This window comes from Haliotis cracherodii, unplaced genomic scaffold (assembly GCF_022045235.1).
Source record: "Haliotis cracherodii isolate W230 unplaced genomic scaffold, xgHalCrac1.p SCAF_1, whole genome shotgun sequence".
Classification (NCBI taxonomy): domain Eukaryota; kingdom Metazoa; phylum Mollusca; class Gastropoda; order Lepetellida; family Haliotidae; genus Haliotis; species Haliotis cracherodii.
Window position 1 is genome coordinate 76,853,799 of NW_027266264.1, and position 21,492 is coordinate 76,875,290.

The following is a 21,492-nucleotide window of genomic DNA, read 5'->3' on the forward strand; positions in this document are numbered from 1 at the left end:
ACAAGCATGGGTTGCTGATGAGCTATTCTATCCCAGATCTTCACGGGTCAGACTTTGGATGGTTGTAGTGCAAACATGAGCACTGGAATGGTATGCTGTCGTGCTTGTGTCTTGGCTGTTGAATCTTCACTCTGCGACTCTGAGTTAGAATAGGTCCACAGACACCTTTGGTGGCTGTAGTTGGCTCAATGGATTGTGGTTTGGCTTGGTAACTTGTCCTTGTACTCCAACACTGTGGGATTATGCCAGGTATTTATCTAGGATTCCAAAGTATGTATGATACCTTTGCAGGCACATTGAGAAACATTGTGATATTGTTCGAAATTTGATAAAAAAAAATAAGGTTCTTTTTTTGTAAATTCTCAATAATTGGGTTGGTTTTTTTATTTAAAAGGGAATTTGTACTGTCCTTTGCTGCAGATCTGGGTCCAACATCAGCCTCTCAGCAGGTCAAGATAAATCCCTGGTTGCTGATAATACTAATCACAGGCTACCATCATATAATACAGCTTTAAGCAAAACCAGACTGAATGTGTATTGTGTATTTTCAGGGTCACATGGATCCCGATGTGAAACAAGCCTTGCACCAAATCATTGAACTACGCAGCATGGAACAGTTCTGTTGACAGCTGTCATCAGAGTTGAGACATCACCGCACCTGTAATGTGATATTGTATTACACCACACCATGTGATTGGTATCATAGATAATTTATGGAAATAGTGTCTGTATGTGAAAGCCATTCAATATTTTTCATTTTTAAAGTTTGCGTGACGACAAATGTTAAAGTGAAGAATGAATCTATTGAACAGAAGACATGCTGAAGTGAAGTACCGGTATTGAATCTATTGAATTCTTGGCGGAAATAAACTTGGCAGAAATAAACTTGGCAGTTTGACATGGAGGGCCATTGTTAAAACAAAGTGTTATTATATAACCATTGTTAAACTACATGAATGTGTGTTCCATTCATTTGATCCAAGTTTGAAGAATATCAGATATTTACATTAACAATTGATGTTGTCCGATTGTCAGCAAAGCTTTTAGTATTATGCTCAAGATTTGAAATACAATTTTGGGGTAACAAGAATATTTCTCCACAACCGTTCTTACCGTGTTTAATAGTTTTCCATTTTCTACTTTGCTCTGTATCTTAAGGTTATTTAGATGTTTATAGATTTTAGATATTGTTGGTTAGTTTCCTGTTTCTATCATTCAGCACTTTTGCATCAACGTTTTTAGATGTTTTACACACAATGTTAAGTTTGAATCGTGAAAAGGGAACTTTTACAAACAAAAAAGCTACATTTTTATTCATGTGTTTCCTCTGTGTCAAAACGTGTATTTTTAACCCAAAGCTGCAATATATTATGTACATAGGTACTATGTAGCAAGTTAGAAATGATCAAGAATAAATTACCATGAAAATTAGAATATTTATTTTAATAATTCCTCTTAAATAATGAAGGTAGAACAATGGCAATAATAGAATTTATGGAATTGATAATTCCGGTCATCGAAGTTGGTCCAAATGATAATAGATTTATAAATGATAACCCTCACAGTGTCTCTTATACATGTAGATTGGGTGCTAGATTTATCATATTATTACTTGTGTTTTATCAAATTCTGTTGTTTTATAACTGGTATCACATGTGTTTGTTCAACTTGAATATACCTCAAACTTTTCTGAGTATTTTCTGTCACAGGATGTAACATATTCTGTGCTGTTTTGCTATAGCCTCATGCCAGTAAAACCTAAGCTTGTATTAGAAGTGCCTACCGGTAGTTCAATCTTTAGACTTAGCACTCAAGTAGCAAGCTGAAAATAAACACCATCAGGCAATGATGAATAGTGCTGGAAGACAGATAATTGTTTTCAGTATGAAGAAAATGGATTTTGAGTGTAAATAAAATGCATCTATTATTTCCCTTAAAACTGGCTTTGCTTCCATGTAGTGTCCTTGGTAATTACAAAGAATTGAGAATGTTCTTCTTCAGCCTTATGTTGCAATATTGGTCTTGAAGGCTGAGACTCTCTATAATACTGTAATACGACATCTGTAACGAGGTGTGTAGGTAGATAGATATTTTCCCAAATAGAGTGGTTTGGGGCCTGTCTTCCCGTTATTTTTACAACTTTGTGTCAACTGCTACCAATGTTTAAGTGGTTGTAGGGTAGCCAGGTAGCCAGTGCTCCCCTTGACATGAACCTGATCCAGGTTTTGTTCCCACAGGAGTTAAGTATGTACCCTCCATTGCTATCACTAGAATATGAAGCAAGAAAGTTCATGTATCAGAAGTCTGTCACAGTGTGTGTGGAATATTGGAGGATGCAGATGGAGTAATCTATCGGCACTATTAGATTCTTGCATCCTTTGAGAAGGAGCCATCATGTCAGTGTTTTGGTGTTCATGGACACCGGTAAAACACCAATACCTGTTCACTGATCTTTCAGCTCCTATTTGTTGATGCCTTCAGTATAGTATGATTTATGGCAAAGCAAACTAAATGCATGAACTTCAGAAAATATTATTTTTAATTTGTTTGTAATTAAATAATGTTTTGCTTGTACGTATGTTAAAAACTATGAAGGGAGTCTTTCCCAAATGTATGCACAGTTATGTTATTCGTTTATATATGATAGGGTATAACTTTAGTATCACTTGAAAGTTTTTGTCTCAGATTTTAACATTATACACTGTTTATCATTTATATGATGAGTGTTGTTTAGAAAGAATTTTTGTATGAATTCAATCATTTAAACATACCAAGTCTCCATCATTCCATCGTTGCAATGTCCAAAAATCAAAAGTATATATATGTCATGTCATACTCATTTGAAAATATTGTGTTTACAAATTTATGAGAATATGTGTCAGAGGTTAGACAGATGGCATCAAAAGGTCCATAGATGGATCTCATTTGAACTGAAGAAGAGGACGACACTGTACATCATTCCTAACAGCTTCCATTGGTTTGTACATGCACACCAGCAAGGCCATGCAAGGTTCCTTCCCATGTAGTCCATTGCATACCATCAAGGTCATATCTGTGATGCATTGCATACCATCAAGGTCGTATCTGTGATGCATATATACCATCAAGGTCATATCTGTGATGCATTGCATACCATCAAGGTCGTATCTGTGATGCATTGCATACCATCAAGGTCATATCTGTGATGCATATATACCATCAAGGTCATATCTGTTTGCATTGCATACCATCAAGGTCATATCTGTGATGCATTGCATACCGTCAAGGTCGTATCTGTGATGCATTGCATACCGTCAAGGGTCGTATCTGTGTGATGCATTGCATACCGTCAAGGGTCGTATCTGTGTGATGCATTGCATACCATCAAGGGTCGTATCTGTGTGATGCCTTACATACGATCAAGGGTCATATCATCAAAGTTCATGTCTCTGTGATGCATTGCATACCACCATGTTCTTTCCCATGTTAAAGTGCACACTATGAAGTTTCCTCCCTATTTTACACCTCACCAGACATGTTGTCATCTAGGAATTTTGATGTTGGGCTACAATGTATGTAGAAACTGAGATTTACCAAAGAGTTTTGATTTTAATGACATGATTGAGATTCAGTGCTAAGATGATACTGTATGTCCTAGGGATTTCCCTACTTTAATGTTTGGATATCAATCAATATTGAACAAACAACATTCCATAAATGTTAATTTTGCTAAAATGTTTCTCTACCAGTGTGTATGACAGCACAACATAATATATCCTGATGTCCTCTAAGTACCAGAGAATCCACGCCATTACATCCTGACAATAAGTTATGCTGCATGAAAATTTGCAAGAATTCTTAGCACTATCTGGATTCTTATTAACAGAAGTATTTATCCATGCATGGTCGTAAGTTCTATATATACTCAATATTTCCATGTAGACATTTATTTGCAGAATATGAAGTTGTAAAAAATAGAATTTGAGTGATAGGCCGATGTCACTTCAGATAAATACTAATCTTCATCGCTGGCAGTGACTACTGGTACCTAGAAATGTTGTAATAGGCTTGAAGTACTCTTTGTTGTGAGAAGCAGGTGCCTGTTTCCCAGTGTCCATCATCGGCCTGTGCCTTCAGTGTATGGGATGACATCACTAATACTCCACACACTGACAATGGTTTATGGAGTTTGAGATTACAAAGATGTCGGTGACAGGGAGTGTACGTTATGACTTATTTTTTGTCAGTCTCATTTTACAGCCATCAATCGTTTTTGTTATAACTGGATCATCAAGTGAAATAAGTACTGTTGTTGGTTATATTCGTCAAATTTTCTGAAAGGTTTTCAAATGAATTATCAACTTCTCATGTGACATTCTTTTCCTAATCTCAGCCAATCTCAGAGAGTCCCAGGCGGTTATTTGTTGAATGTTATTTTCAATGCATGTTGCATTTAGTAGAAGTCCTGATTTTTATTATTATTATTGAACAAAACTGAAAAAAGAGAGTTAGGAATCATGAATATTTTGGGGGATATTTTTTGTAGTGACAAAGGAGCACATAATTTCTTAAACATATTCCCCAAAATATTCATAATCCCTAACCTTTTTTTGTTCAGTATATATTTATATGTATGAATTATGAAGAAATTCTCTAGAATTTGAAACTGCCAGAATCTGTATGAGCGTGATGGTCAGTATCGGTACTCCGCATGTCATGAACATGCATCTATCACAACATATATTTAATGCCCCAGAAGTTCATGAGGTTTCAGTGTATAATAACAAAGGACAATAATCTGTTTCTGTCTGAATACATACATTACCCACCGGCAGTCTTTTACTTGTGTTCACTTCAGATTGAAGTACCAAACTATATTTGGTATCTATACTTAAGCATGATAACGGACAGACAATATATGATTGCTATGACACAAGTAAGGTCATGCATAGTCAGCTTTTCATTAGTGCTTGACAGTTATTACAAAGCAGTATTGATAATGTTCATAATAGTTTGGCAATAGTGTAATTAACCCATCTTCAGCAGTACACAGTTGTCACCACCCCATGTTTACAGAGCTTCGAGCTACTGACATGGACGATGTATTAAAGGCTGTGACACCTTTTTCATAAGAGGTCTGCCGTAAAAGGCGACTATGCTTGTCGTAAGAGGCGACTAACGGGATCGGGTGGTCAGGCTCGCTGACTTGGTTGATGCATGTCATCGATCCCAATTGCGTGGAACGATGCTCATGATATCAATCACTGGATTGTCTAATCCAGACTCCATTATTTACAGACCGCCGTCATATAGCTGGAATATTGATGAGTGCGGCGTTAAACAACAAACCAACCAACCAAACCAATCATAAGAGGTCATTATAACCTCAACACTTCCAGACCAATGTAACATAGGACCAAATTTGTCAGCCAAGTTCCCTTCTTGTGTACTGTGTAAAAAAGTGATGTCCAAGTGAGTTTCAGTTGACAAATATGGCAAACTGTACGATATATAATACTATCAAATCCTTTGTACATGAAGCCGGCACTAAGTTTGGGATTACACAAAACAGAAATTAATCCATTTTTTCAAGGACATACAGGCTCAACATTGTAGTTTTTGGCTTCATAACCTATCTAGTAACATGATAAATTTGCTATAGATATTCCAAACAGTGACATCACAAAGTCTGCTGACTGTTCATAAGTGTTTAAGGTGCGTACAGTAATATTTGCAGGGGAAAATGACTGTAGTTAACCCAAATAGCATCACCCTTGTTTGATGGAGTTGTTGACTAAACAAAGCACCACCAGAGTGAAGTGGACCAACATTTAAAAATGTGCTGAAAAGACATATGCTATTGCTTATATCCTGTGAAGTTAGGTATATTTTAGTTTTGTATTTAGTTATCTTTTCATGGATGCATGTTACATTTTGTCTTTGTACATGACTGCAGAAGCATGGAAATGTTGAAGTCCTCATGTCAGATTTCAGCTGAGTACTGTACACAGTTTCTTCACAACTGTGTGGCGAGACGGACAGCTGAGGTGTCTGTGATTTGTTGTAGGCATAATTGGCTTGAGAAGTGTACAATAATTTAGACTGAAGTCCTAAAATGTAATCTTGCCTTAATCTTATGTGAGAAAATGAAATGTTCTGATTGTAGTTAGACATTGCCTGCTGAATACACCAAGTAGGATCTGTGATATGGTTACACATTACCGATATTTGTGAAGACGTTGCAGGAAACGAATTTGGCAAACATGTGATGCAATTAACTGCATAATTTGAGGAGTTGTATTATAATGTCTAAGCTGTGAATAAGTCACAAAGTACCGGTATCATCATTTTCTGGTTATTGTTGACAAAGGTGCACAGTACCAACAGCCAGCCAAGCTGTGTTAATCAAACATAAAAACACACACACAACCTTGTCAAATACTTTATTTGCAGTTTTTTGCAAATTCATTTTGATATGCCACAGGTAACAAACTGGCTGAAATATTAATCATATATTTCATACAATATCATCTGAACCATTATATTGTCACTCCATGAACTCTATATGTATATATACTGCCATGGGAGTCATTTCATCATTAATTATTATTATGATAATTGTCTTGTGAGAATTGTTCCCAAGCATCACGCTTGAGTTGATTTGCACAGATCTTGATCAATTAAATCAAATTACTGAATTTACATATAAATGATTTTTGAGTTGATCCCTTGGGAAATTAATCAAAACTTATTTCCACATGCGAGGATTGAGTCTTATGGCAACATAGACACCAGCATTTTATATTTATAAACATACATATATATATATACATATCGCATCTTGGAGTAACCTCAGACATATGCTCATATACTTTTTTGAACAAAGAATAAATTATCATGTGTCTGCAATGTTTCTGTTGTTCTTCATTGTGGTTTATACATGTTATAAACCTCCTAGTAGTCATATAAACAATGCACCTTGACATGAGATGCCTTCTGAGTGGTTGACTCCATGTAAGTGAGTGAGTGAGTTTTATGCTGCTTTTATCATTAATCCAGCCATAGCAGGGAGGTGAGGTGAGGTGAAATGGGGTTTATTGTCGCATTGAAGATTATTGTACTTAAATAGCGATGTGCATGCACGTGTGTGGCTGCTTGTATTGTCCGGACTAATGCCGATTTAATAGTGCCAGCCCATTGAGATACCATGCCTCAGTTTAACATGAAAACCCCACTCACAGTATAACCTTCATACCAAATGCCAGGCAGGGTAACAATAAGTACCATCTTTTAATGTCTTTTAGTATGATGCGGCCTAGGATTAAACCCCGGACCTTCCACTTTCCACAGCGGGGAACAAAAGTGTGGTTTACATGCTGTCTCCATGTAAGGAGTCTCACCCAGCCTTGGCACACTGCCTGTTGGTGTGTTTGTTTGTCGTTTTAACTCCACACTCTAGCGATATTCCAGCAATATGACAGCAGTCTTTAAATAATTGTTGCTGCAACAGACAATCCAGTGATTGACATCATGATCATCAATCTACACAAATGGGATACAATGACATTCAAGGGCAGTTGAATATTCTGCTTCAATGTGACATGCAAGGATAGTTGAATATTCCGCTTCAATGTGACATGCAAGGGCAGTTGAATATTCCGCTTCAATGTGACATGCAAGGGCAGTTGAATATTCCGCTCCAATGTGACATGCAAGGGCAGTTGAATATTCCGCTTCAATGGGACATGCAAGGGCAGTTGAATATTCCGCTTCAATGGGACATGCAAGGGCAGTTGAATATTCTGCTCCAATGTGACATACAAGGGCAGTTGAATATTCCGCTTCAATGTGACATGCAAGGGCAGTTGAATATTCTGCTTCAATGTGACATGAGTGATGCTGAATACTCTGATTCAATCTACGTTTGTATAGCGGCTGCATGTGTGTGTCCAACTAGTCCGGACTAATAGTGGTTATATAGTGTGATATCATGCCTTAGTTTTACATGGATACCTCACTCAGACACAGAATACTGTCACCGAGCCAACCAGTCTTTGTGTTATCTCCTTAATGCTGAATGGCAGGCAAGGTAACAAGAGGTACCATCTTTCAACATATTTTGGTATGACACGGCCAGGTATGAAACCACAGACTTTCCTCTTTCAGATGCTCTATCTACTAGACTACAGAGGCAGTCTGATATAAATGAATATTCTGCTTCAATGTGATATGAGAGACAACAGAATATTCTGCTTCAATGTGATATGAGAGACAACAGAATACTCTGCTTAAATGTGACATGAAAGACAACAGAATATTCTGCTTCAATGTGACATGAGAGACAACAGAATATTCTGCTTCAAAGTGACATGAAAGACTGAACATTCTGCTTCAATGTGACATGAGAGACAACAGAATATTCTGTTTCAATGTGACATCAGAGACAACAGAATATTCTGCTTCAATGTGACATGAGAGGCAAAAGAATATTCTGCTTCATTGTGACATGAGAGGCAACTGAATATTCTGCACCAGTACGGCACAAGTAGACGTCTGAAGCTGACCTCAACCCCCTGATCCCTCCTTGGTGGCCAGGAGGACAAAGTTCCTGGGTGACAGCTGAGGGTCAAATATTGGCACCAGCACACTGGGGACTCCTGTAATGAGAAGGATGTTTAAGTCAGATATTCTATATCAATGAGTTCCTATGTCATGTAAGAAGCATTTCCTTTATTATAGGGTGAGATTAGACGACAGGGTTTTAACATCAGGTTTAAGATTATTGCACTTATTACACTTACCACTGCATATAGTGACGTGCATGCAGGTGTGTGTGTGTGTATGGCTGCTTGCAAGAGTCTGGACTTATGTTGGTGTAATGGTGCTAGTCCACTGAGATACCATGCTACAGTTTAACATGGATACCACCAATATACTGACTCCGACCAGTCCTTGTTTTATTCCCTAAAGCCAAGCACCAGACAAGGTAGCAACGAGTACCATCTTTTAATGTTTTTTGGTACGACATGGCCAGGGATCAAAACCATTGACCTTCCACTTTCCAGACAGAGGCTCTATCCACTACACCATGAAGTCAGTCCTTATTGTAGGGAAGGGGTGTCTCTTGACTGTACTAGTATATTGTCAGCCTTGCAAGTTTCTTGGTTTTGTTTGTTTGTTTCTTGCTTAATGCCACACTCAGCAATATTCCAGCTATAGGACGGCAGTCTGTAAATAATCAAGTCTGGCAAGAAACACTATCTTCTAGAGACCGCCTCTGTGGTCTAGTGGTAGAGCGTCTGCCCAGAGAGTGGAAGGTATTCATGTTAGACTGCGGCATGGCGTCTCAGTTAGCTAGCACTATAAAATCAGCATTATTCCAGACTAGTACAAGCAGCCACACACACACACACATGCATGCACATGGCTTTGTGAGTGCAATAATCTGTAACGCGATGGTAAACCCCCATTTCACCTCACCTTCCCAGTCTTCTGGATGAGATACTATGCCGCATCAGTAGCATTGATATACGCAATTGGGATACGGTGACATGCATCAACCTAGTCAGCGAGCCTTACCACCCAATCTCGTAAGTAGCCTCTTACAACAAGCATGGGTTGCCAAAGACCTATCCTTCCCCGTATCTTCAGGGGTCGCCAGTTTCTTGGTCACCTTCACACAATCATTGTCTATGACCCATGTCTAATGATCCAAAATTACAAAAATAGTTCAAATTCAAACAACACAATTTGCAAAATCCTGACACAACTAAGGAACATGCAGCAACTTTGACTTATTGGCCAGCTTGGGATGAACTTGAGCCTACACTAATGATACCAAAGTGAGCTTGGGCAGATAGTCTCGAGGCATTCAGCCAATCCAGGGACAGTGACTGACCGTGTTCCAAGAGGTACAGCATCCTGTCCAGGAGGAGGAGGGTCTCCACCACCGGCGCCAGGCACAGTCTCAGGGTGTAGAACACAACAACGTCCTTCCATAAGGGGAGGTAACTCTCAGCAACACTCAAAACTTCAGGAGGAATGTCTGATGTAAATCCTATCTTTTCAAGTGCACTCTTTGCATAGCTGAAAATTAAAGTAAAGATAATGCTAGGTATAAAATCAGCTCATACAGTGTGTACTCTCAGCCATCAAAAGATTCCCTTTCTTGCATTCTTATGTGCTGAACTAATAGGAGGGGAATTATTCTTGATTAACATCATATTAACTCAACTTGTATTGAATATGATAAAGCATTATGCAAACATGCCTGGTAGTGAGGTGCTTATCCATGGCACATTTAAAGGGAGACCACTCCACAGCCATTGCTGACAAGTCAAGGCATTTAAAGTGTGGGGTGCTAAACTACGATATAACTGACTATTAAAGTCCAGTTTCCATCCTTGCCAACTAGTCTATGAAAACTGGACTTTTATAGTCAGTTTGATCACAAGGGCAATAATCCCTACCTCTCAAATGACTGATCGGTGGCACGTTTGACTGTCAGTTTCAGGAGTCCATTCTGGAAGTCCGGTCTGACTGCCAAGATGACATACTGGAGAGCCGCCCGGTAGCTGTGGATCTTCAGGTGCCCTGGGTTGTCTGCGAGGTGAGGACATGTTACAGATATCTACCAAACATTAACAATACATCTTGTTCAACTGTGTGTTTTGAACTAACAAAAACATGCAATGCAACATTGAGGTTGTGATTTTACACAGATGCCGTCCATGTACGTGTACTCAACATTGCAAAAGTGTAGTTTAATATTTTGGTCGGCTGTGATGCACCTTAATATTACAAGATGATCGCAATCATCAATGTCATCATCAAATTATAGATTCTATGGTTTATACTGCAACATCCTCTACTGATCTGCAGTATCACAAGTTGTCCTCTGTTGAGTGTAAGGAATCTATCAAATATGAGAATTCAACCGCATCATCGAACTTACACAAATGAGTCATTACTCCGTTACATCATTTATGCTGCCTCGACAAACTCCTTTCTTACAAAATGTCGCCTTCATTTGCGGAGCAGGGAACACAATGGCAGCTAAGAAACCCACAATAACAGTTCCACTCATCCCCGATGTCCAGGATTACCTTTCAGCCTCTGTATGTAACAATCTGCAAAGTGACAAGCCAGCTCCCGAGACGAGTATGTGAGATCGGCATCCTGCAGACCAGCAACAAACTTACTCATGGGATAGCCGATGTCTTGCTGGGCAGATGACCTGCTGTACAAAGAGAAGGAGCAGGAAATAATACTTTCTCATCAGTAAGTGAGTGAGTTTGGTTTAAAGCTGCTTTGGACAGTGTTTCAATTCTTTCACAGTGTGTCAGCTTGATGTAGGAGGAAAGCCCTAAGTGATGTACATTGTAGACATTTAAAACTCTAATGAAGACCACGAGCCTGGGTGTGACCCTGATGCTGCTGTTGCATGCAAGGGTCTTAATCGGGGCAAATCTGGGATCTGTGGCATGCCAAGGGAGGCAACTCTGCACAGAAAATTATGGTATTAAACAACTGGTCCAAAAGTAATCATTAGAGGACAGGTGAGGTGAAATGGGGCGTAACGCAGTATTACAGAGTATTGCACTTATATAGCCATGTGCATGCATGTGTGCATGAGTGAGTGTGTGTATGTGAGTGTGTGTGTGTGGCTACTTGTACGAGTCCAGACTAAGGCTGATTTTATAGTGCTAGCCCTCCAAGATACTATGCCGGTATGTGTACTGACTTTGAGCCAACCAGTCCTTGTTTAAGACCCTTGATGCCAAGCACCAGGCAGGGTAACAACAAGTACCATCTTTGAAAGTCTTTTGGTATGTGGGTACAATGTGCGAAGCCCATTTCTGGTGTTCCCCCGCCGTGATCTTGCTGGAATATTGCTAAAAGCGGCATAAAACCATACTAAGTCACTCACTCACTTTTGATATGATTCAGCTGGGACTCGAACCTCCGGTTAGACACTCTACCACTGGACCACAGAGGCAGTCTCCAGATGACAGTATTTCTAGATTGACAGGGTGTCGACCAACAAGATTTCACAGGACTCCAAAGTGATTATTGTAACATCATGTAATAATGTTGATATGGATCATTTTCACTGATCCAGGCCCCAAACCACAGAGCAATCTTAGCACTACGACAATCATAAGCCTATGTTAAAGTATGGGAGTTACAATCACAGTATCACAAATTGTAACCACTCTTTGAGTTCGTTCTTAATGAAGCATGTCTACTGGGGACTTATTCTTTCATACAGTCAATGGGACACTAGCATGGGACACTTGGGGGACTACACTGACCAAGAACCAAAAGGACTGATCACGGAAAGATCATTTTGCAAGGCCATGAAACGCACCCTGGCACATCCCCCTCCACAGAGAGCTTCATGTAGCAGCAGCCCACAGATGCGAGTCCCACAGCAGCCTCACAGTTGACGAACATCCGGATGAGGGTGGATGTCAGGTCTCCACAGGCATGGAGCCCATCCAGCACAAACTGGTCATAGGCCTCTACCTCCCCAGACTTGTCTGTTTCCATGGTAACCTGGTGTTTTTGATCGCTGTCTCTGTTTTGAATTTCACATTTTGACATGTTCTTTGGATCTGTAATATCTTTGGTAATATCAGAGGTTGTTTTCTTTGGATTGCACATACATGAGTTGGTTTTGTTTTGAGCGAAGGCCTGACTATCCGTGTCCTTCACATCTCCATCTTGAGTATTAACATGATAAAAGGTATTTTTGATGACATCACTTTCTACACTACCATCGTTCCCCCTACTCGCTGTTCCATTGGCACACACAGTCTTCAAGCTCTCATTTTGATTTATTTGATGACTTTCAAGATGGCTGCCGTTGCCCGTCTGCTCCCAGCACTGTTCTGTCTGCTGCTCATGTCTGTTGTGTTTGATAAGAGCCAGGAAGTCCCTGGTAGAGATGTGAGCATGTATGCGACTGACGACATGGCTGGGCAGCCCACCAGCAGGTTCCGGCCACTCATTCACAGACTCTCTCACCTCCAGCTTCTGTTTCTGAAAGAGTAACACAGTTGACTCGTGTTAAGCAGCAATTGAAGTCAACAGTATCTAAATTTCATAGTATCCAATTTTGGGTGATTCCAACCTCTCCATCCCAAGCATATTGAATATGATGGTGTAGGGAAATAGTGAATGAGTTGCCTTTACGTTCACAATGCAAAGAATTTCAATTATAAATAAATGTGGGATTTTTATTTAGCAAACCTAATTTGTTCAAGATAAAACGGGAAAGAATCATTTCCACCCAGTTGAACTGATCACTTGGCACACTAGATGTCCTGAAATTTATTTTTAATTTGTTCAGTTCTGACACAAACTTTCTCAAGCAGTGACTACTAGAAATCCCCAGTATCTACTTTAACCCTCTACCCCCTAATATACTAAATGGCAGGTCCCTGACTCACCTTCAGTTTTGCTTTTCTGATGTTCTTCTTTGTTTCCCTGTGAGGGAATCAGAAACTTGTAGATTATACCAGCAGGAAACACATCAGGTCACATGTAAGGGACAGGTGACATCATTAAAACGAGCATTATTACTTCCCTTGTCTGATGACCATGGTTACCAGATTATATTCTTGAAATTCATAATACATGCAGTAAAACAGCACATTGTTGTGAAGAAGACAACCTAGTCTTGAAAATAAAATATTTTACAGCAAATACAGTTGTTAAATTATTTTAATAAAATATCATAAAAATGAGCCCAGAGAAACTTTTAATTTTCCTGCAACTTCAGTAATCCAAACTTACCAACTACTAAAATCTTGCATGGGCTGTAATGAACATATTTGTTTCAGGGTCTGTATGACAGACTAAATAGAAAAGACAAAACTTCTCGGTCATGATCATATTGTAGTGATAGTCAACTCTACATCAGCATGTACCTGTCATACTGTTCTGCCTTGGGTGCATGACCCCCTTCAGCCTCAACTGTTGTGACCTTGGCCCCATGAGCAAAGGTGAGGAGCCTTGAGAGGTGACCTAGGCCTGCCCCAACATCCACAACCTGCGAGCACCGACACTGGCAGCAAAGATGGCTGATAGTCTGGAGAGGCAACATGGGAAGGCTCACAGGTTAATATTACAATACCTTGAATGTTCAACCATGTTTTCAAGTAGATGTCAGGATAGAAAAAGTGAATGATTATGACAAGCATGATATTGAAGTGCTTGCGAGGCTCAGGTCTTTTCTCACGCAAAAGTTTATTTTATCAGCTTAATGTTCAGCTTACCTGACAAGATTCAAGTGATTTTATACCTTAAGTTGTTCGGGAGGTCCAAAACCTATTTTCCATTATGGACGCTACTCCCCTCTCACAACAAGTACCAGGAACAGTCCCAAACCTACACTACAACAAGGTGTTACTACAGCAGCAACTTGCAGATACCTGGCTCAGCTTCTGAATCTCATGCTGTTTCTTGGGTTTGACATGTTTCCTGTAGACATGTTCTAACTCCATCCATTGGCCATTCTTCATCACCCCGCGCCACTCTTCACGGGGGACAAAATGTCTGCTTGTATCACGTGACTCGGGGTCATGACTGGACCCGTCCCCGTCAATGTCCTCACTTCCCTGTCGCGCTGTCTCCGTGTGTGGCCTCGGGACGTTCAGGTTGTTGAGGATGTTCTGCATCTGCTGTTCATCGTCCAGGTCAACTGGTTGACGTCTCGCAGCCAAGCTCAGGACGCACATCCTATAGGACAAGAGTGACAGAGGGGGGACGCCACTGAAAAGAACAAAACAAATACCATTACAATAACACAGAATCAATTTAACAATAACCTCACTATTTTCTTTTATCATAAGGTGATGGTCTGAATGAGTGACGGCATTTGGCCCCCATGTACAGGATCATCTGCACACAAGGTGTTTAATCCGTATATCCGTGGGATTTAATCACATATGTGATCAAAAGTGTGAAGCACAGCTTCTTCAAAGGTCAACATGAAGGAGTGAGTGAGTTGGGTTTAACGCCGCTTGTAACAGTATTCCAGTTATATCACGGTGTGTCAGCTTAATGTGGGAGGAAAGCCTGAAGTGATGCAGGTCTCAGACGTTTACACTTTGGTGAAACCCACGAGCACGGTGCTGACAAACCTAGAAACATAATCGGGGGTGAACCAGGATTCGAACCCACAATCATAGGTTTCTGGCGTGCCCAAGGGACGCAACTCTGCACAGCGAATCGCGGCGCCTTAGACAACTGGGCCACCCATGCCCCCTCAACATGGAGGAAGTTTTACATGGTTCAGTCCTAAACCGTACACCACTCCAGCCATTTCAGTGTGCAGTACACCCAGCAACTTGCACTTGTTCCCTGAGAGTGATTGGTCACTTCCAAATCCAGTGAACTTGATGTCCTCAGATCTTTGTTGAGCAGTAATGAGAACAAAGGTCAGATTTTAATGAGATTGACCAAAGCTTGTCTTGAAAGGAAACTCAAACAAGCTTAGGCCAGTTTTACAAAATGAATTCACTGAAGTTGCTGAACAAGGATGGTGGTCAGTGTTAGCAAGGGCCCCAACTGTGAACAAGTTCTTTCTCAAGCCCAATACAGTACAAATATCACCACAATAAGAACTTTCATTTGATAAATGACATGACATAATACAATTAGTTTTCTCAGATACTGTGTCAGGTGTAACTTACCTGTAGGTCTGTACATCAGGACAGGTGTGGAGGGGAGAGTGTTCTCAGGTACTGTGTCAGGTGTAACTTACCTGTAGGTCTGTACATCAGGACAGGTGTGGAAGGAAGGACAGGTATGGAGGGGAGAGTGTTCTCAGGTACTGTGTCAGGTGTAACTTACCTGTAGGTCTGTACATCAGGACAGGTATGGAGAGGAGAGTGTTCTCAGGTACTGTGTCAGGTGTAACGTACCTGTAGGTCTGTACATCAGGACAGGTGTGGAAGGAAGGACAGGTATGGAGGGGAGAGTGTTCTCAGGTACTGTGTCAGGTGTAACTTACCTGTAGGTCTGTACATCAGGACAGATGTGGAGAGGAGAGTGTTCTCAGGTACTGTGTCAGGTGTAACTTACCTGTAGGTCTGTACATCAGGACAGAGGAGGAAGGACAGGTGTGGAGGGGAGAGTGTTCTCAGGTACTGTGTCAGGTGTAACATACCTGTAGGTCTGTACATCAGGACAGGTGTGGAAGGAAGGACAGGTATGGAGGGGAGAGTGTTCTCAGGTACTGTGTCAGGTGTAACTTACCTGTAGGTCTGTACATCAGGACAGAGGAGGAAGGACAGGTGTGGAGGGGAGAGTGTTCTCAGATACTGAGTCAGGTGTAACTTACCTGTAGGTCTGTACATCAGGACAGATGTGGAGAGGAGAGTGTTCTCAGGTACTGTGTCAGGTGTAACTTACCTGTAGGTCTGTACATCAGGACAGGTATGGAGGGGAGAGTGTTCTCAGGTACTGTGTCAGGTGTAACTTACCTGTAGGTCTGTACATCAGGACAGGTATGGAGGGGAGAGTGTTCTCAGGTACTGTGTCAGGTGTAACTTACCTGTAGGTCTGTACATCAGGACAGAGGAGGAAGGACAGGTGTGTAGGGGAGAGTGTTCTCAGGTACTGTGTCAGGTGTAACTTACCTGTAGGTCTGTACATCAGGACAGGTGTGGAGGGGAGAGTGTTCTCAGATACTGAGTCAGGTGTAACTTACCTGTAGGTCTGTACATCAGGACAGAGGAGGAAGGAAAGGTGTGGAGGGGAGAGTGTTCTCAGGTACTGTGTCAGGTGTAACTTACCTGTAGGTCTGTACATCAGGACAGAGGAGGAAGGACAGGTGTGGAGGGGAGAGTGTTCTCAGGTACTGTGTCAGGTGTAACTTACCTGTAGGTCTGTACATCAGGACAGAGGAGGAAGGACAGGTGTGGAGGGGAGAGTGTTCTCAGGTACTGTGTCCAGCTGCCAGGAAGTCGACTCCAAAAATCAGACACAAAGAAATCCTGCAAAAAACAAGGCTCCAGATAAAGGCCGCATCGGTGTATGTACGGATAAAAATATGCACGATACGGTAGAGAAGAATTTAGAAAATGTATCAGAACACATCACAGCATGTATGGACGGTCTTATATTCATAAATAAATGTAGTTCCCAAAAGGTAAATTCTGATTTCAAGCAGCATATTAACTTGAATATTTTGCGCACTTTTTAAAAAAAACCACAGCTGTGTTAAGGGGATGCCATTATACCCGCTATAATGATTTGTGATCTTTTCTTCCTCAATGCAGACATTACCGTGAGCATGTAGCACCAGAAATACCATGGCAACAAATCCGTACTGAAGTACGCAAAATAATCATGTAATTACTGTCTGGTTACAAAAAGGGTTCATTGTATATATGGACTTATGATTGTAACCTATCTTAATAATTTTATTGAAAATTTCATTCAATATTGTTTACATCAATTTCGGTGAAATCGTGTGTGAAGTGATCGGTATTTACAACAACCACAGTCAGATTACCATTAATGACGCCTCAATACAAACAGAGAATTGGGTACATATATCACAAATACAATACTTTGACTCATTAAAAGTCATATTTGTTGTAGTTGACTGTTGACTATTTGTATTTGTATATTCAACAGTATTTGTTGACTGTTATAGGTCAACATAGATTTTTCATAAGCGTGAGCGCTTTGGCAGTGACAGTTATATAGTTCTGTACATAAAAATATCCAACAATAGCGATCAGCTGTACCAAAGTTAGTGTTATGCTTATGGTTATTATTATTTCAAATATATATAGTAAAGCAGCATGATAACATGATATTGGAATATATCATGCTTGATAAATAATAGTTTCAGGTACAATTCTTCGAATCACTGCATCAAAATTCTTTAAGTTATATTACTGGATAATTTCTAACCGAATCACCAAAAGACATGGTAGACTTTGAGAAAACGTGTGTACAGCTGATTTCAGGGTTAATTTATGAGAGAAAATACACACAGTAATCATGGTAATCTTAATCTCTGCATATAAAACGATTTTTCCCCCAAAGTACTAAATACCCTAGAGGGGGGTGCGCATTATACAAATAGACATACATGTACAATGAAAAAAGTATTATTTTGCCAGTACTCCTATAGTGAAGTAATACGGAGTACGTACTCCTGATGCTAGAAGTCATCTGGAGACCTGGAAAACATTTTTGATAACTGAAAAACTTAAAAGTTAAATTTAGCCAATCAATTTCGAAATAAAATAGGATTTAGTTTTGCATCACCTACAATTATTTCTCAAAATACTATACCAAAGCTTTCAGGCGTATCGATACTAAACACGAGATTGCTTCATAACCCTACGTACCATATGTCTACAATTTCATTTCTCACTGAACATTTCTCAAAATCCTTTACATTATGCATACACTTCTTTATATAATGATCTGAGATTATTCGTTGACCTTTCGTCAAATGAATTAAAAACTAGGCGAGTGTCAAAAACAACTGTTAGTTGTTGTCTGTAAACAAACATGGGCCTATATACTAGTATATGTCATAACATTTTACTATTTTTAGCCACATTATATTTGGAAGGACGAACAGCTGAAGATGTATAAAAACAGTGCAACTTCACGTCATTACCGATACATATGCATCCATAATCCATCTGTATTGATTCAGGAAGTTTTTGATGCATATTATTCGCCTGTGAATGTCATGGACTGTCTGTTTCTTGCAGACAATGAACGCTTCCTTCTCTTCCGTCATTTTGCCGCATGAAGTTAGCACGGAAAATGAGAGTGACCTCCCCTCGACCGCAAATCAAATTTTATGAAGCGTCCATAAAATATATTCGTTCAAGCCCAAGATTATCCAGTGTTCCCAATCTGTACTGATATTTCACAAACGAGGATAAATTCATGTATGTTAGTGAAACCTCGTCAGTCTGGACCACGTTAATCAGGATTCCCCAGCTATCGGGACGAACGCATGCTACCGACTTCCATAATTACGTCTTTGAGTGGCACCAAACGTTAGGGGTGATAAAAATGTCTGAACTTTCCGGAGAATGTGAAGACTCCCCAACATTGCAGCCTTCTGCATTACCCAGAATGTCAGAAGGGCTGTATTCCTGGTAGTCACCCCGGGTACTCTCCCAATGTCAGTCAACAGATTGGGAGGTACCAAACCTAAGGCACCGAGAACAATGGGGAGTCGGACAACTTGGTACTTGGGATGCAAGCGTGACTTTTCGAAAGCGAGGTCTGCATATTTCCTGCATAGGTCTGCATATTGCGTTTTTCCTGAATCTTGTTAATCACATTGGTGTCAAAAGGACAGAAAATTCAATAATATAAATGATTTCATTGGATTTATCAAAAAGGACAAGTTCAGGTTTGTTGGCCTGGATACGTCTGAGGCTATATACGGGCCTATTCCAAAGAATTTTGTATTTATAATTTTTCTTTCGCAAAGGGTCATTACTTCTTGATGGGCAGCCAAGCAAAACATGTTGTTTGGTGATATTGACTTTGATTTGAGCGCTGGTATATAGCAATCAAAAAAACAATATTGCTGGAATATTGCTAAAAGCGGCGTAAAACCACACTCACTCACTCACTCTGTATCATTGCTGGATGTGATATAAGACAGCACTCAGTTCTGCCTTGGAAGACATATTGTTGCATCACAACCCAGGTGAGTAGTACATGCTCACTGTATCGATCTTACTCACTCACTATTTTGACCCCAGAAAATCCGGGGTAGAATAGATCTTCATGCTTGCCGTAAAAGGCGACTATGCTTGTCGTAAGAGGCGACTAACGGGATCGGGTGGTCAGGCTCGCTGACTTGGTTGATGCATGTCATCGGTCCCCTTTCCGTGGATCAATGCTCATGATGTCAATCACTGGATTGTCTGGTCCAGACTCGATTATTTACAGACCGCCGTCATATAGCTGGAATATTGCTGAGTGCGGCGTTAAACAACAAACAAACATATCCTATTTTGAATAATCTATTATTAGTAGGTAGGATCTGGGCTATCCAGTTTATGCCTAGATTTCCATGTTTAACCAATGTGTTCACTAAGAATATCGACAGGCTTATTCACGTTCAACATTGGTGTCGACATTTAACATGGGGTCCACGTTTAGTATTTGTATCGACATTTAACATGGGTGCCTGCGTTTAGCATAATAAGTGGTGTCCACTTTAAAAAAGGTGTACACATTACTAATGGTGTTCACATTTAACTCGGGTTTCGACATTTAACACGGGTGTCCATATTTAACACGGGACTCCACATTTAACACATGTGTCTGATTTAACACGTGTCCACATTTTACACGGGTGTCCACATTTAATACAGGTGTCCACATTTAACACGGGTGTCCACATTTAACATAGGTGTCCACATATATCATAGATGTCCATATTTAACATAGGTGTCAGCGTGTAACCTTTACATGTTTTTCTTGGTGGTCAGGTGAAACAGAGCAAGTTATGATGTAGGTCAACACGTGCAATATTTCCGTCGCAGTTTCGCCCTGTAATTTTCCACCACCTTCATTATACTTCCATCCCCGGGCCATGACTCACATCATCAATCATCCCTCACGGGTCACTGGCGACAGGAAGAGCACAACGACCTTGTATAGACGCACAATTGACGGAGAGTACGACACCCTGGCCACGGCGTCCCAGCTGACACAAGACACAAGCCATACTGATATATAATGATATAGCTTTGCTATGTCTTGGACCCAGAAGACGTTCATCATGCCGAAGATATCACCTGACAATAATAATAATGATACTAATGGCATTGTCCGTGTACAGGCGGTGCCAGTTTCTCTTTTATTACATGAGATATATGATACCGTCTGGATATTAGAGAGGACAATGCTAATAAAACAGAGGATAAAACGCAAACTAGTCTGTTCAAAATCATTACGCAACATATGTAAGCTGAACCTTGGTATTTTTACTTCTGTTTCAGAAAGGCCTTGGGGAAAATATTTCTCAGACATGAAACGTTTACTCGTTGAAAGCACAGAGAGCTTTGTAAATAGTTTGGATATACTGAATTAATGGTTGCAGCAAACAATGTAAACGAGGAAAATTCCGAAGGAATTCGGTTGGTGTTTGTGCGTAAAACTCGTTCCAATCACTGTCTACCATCGCCATCATAACAGCCCTTGGGTATTCCTGGTTTGAACTGGTTCCCAATGCTGGTCGAGATGGAAGATTGCTGAGTGCGTCGTAAAACAAGAAACAAACAACTATGGGCATAATACCGGGGCGGGGATACACTTTAATCACACCGTGACCTTATGCCAGAGTACCACGAACTACATAACACGTGAGTGAGTATGGTTTTACGCCTTTTTTTGCAATATTCCAGCAATTTTACAGCAGGGACACCAGAAATAGGCTTCACAAATTGTACCCATGTGGAGAATCGAACCCGGGTCTTCGGCATGACGAGCGAACGCTTT

At 40.4% G+C, this 21,492-nt stretch overlaps 2 protein-coding genes across 3 annotated transcripts in view; one reads left to right on the forward strand and one right to left on the reverse strand.

Moving 5' to 3' along the window:
• Positions 1 to 6,866, forward strand: part of LOC139476459 (ankycorbin-like) — a 91,911-nt gene extending 85,045 nt beyond the window's left edge. For both annotated transcript variants that reach the window (XM_071259412.1, XM_071259422.1), the window contains exon 22: positions 552 to 6,866. In XM_071259412.1, coding sequence (XP_071115513.1) covers positions 552 to 626 — 75 coding nt within the window. In that variant the 3' untranslated portion in view covers positions 627 to 6,866. The remainder of the gene's footprint in view (positions 1 to 551) is intronic.
• A 1,631-nt stretch (positions 6,867 to 8,497) lies between these two features.
• LOC139469023 (methyltransferase-like protein 25B) lies at positions 8,498 to 18,760 on the reverse strand. Its single transcript, XM_071251161.1, has 10 exons — positions 18,635 to 18,760; positions 16,870 to 16,985; positions 14,418 to 14,757; positions 13,914 to 14,074; positions 13,434 to 13,470; positions 12,350 to 13,023; positions 11,085 to 11,215; positions 10,449 to 10,581; positions 9,878 to 10,065; positions 8,498 to 8,636 (listed from the first exon to the last, which is right to left on the reverse strand). The coding sequence occupies exons 1-10, from the start codon at positions 18,758 to 18,760 to the stop codon at positions 8,545 to 8,547; spliced, it is 1,998 nt and encodes a 665-aa protein (XP_071107262.1). The 3' UTR covers positions 8,498 to 8,544.
• Between the last annotated feature and the right edge of the window lie 2,732 nt (positions 18,761 to 21,492).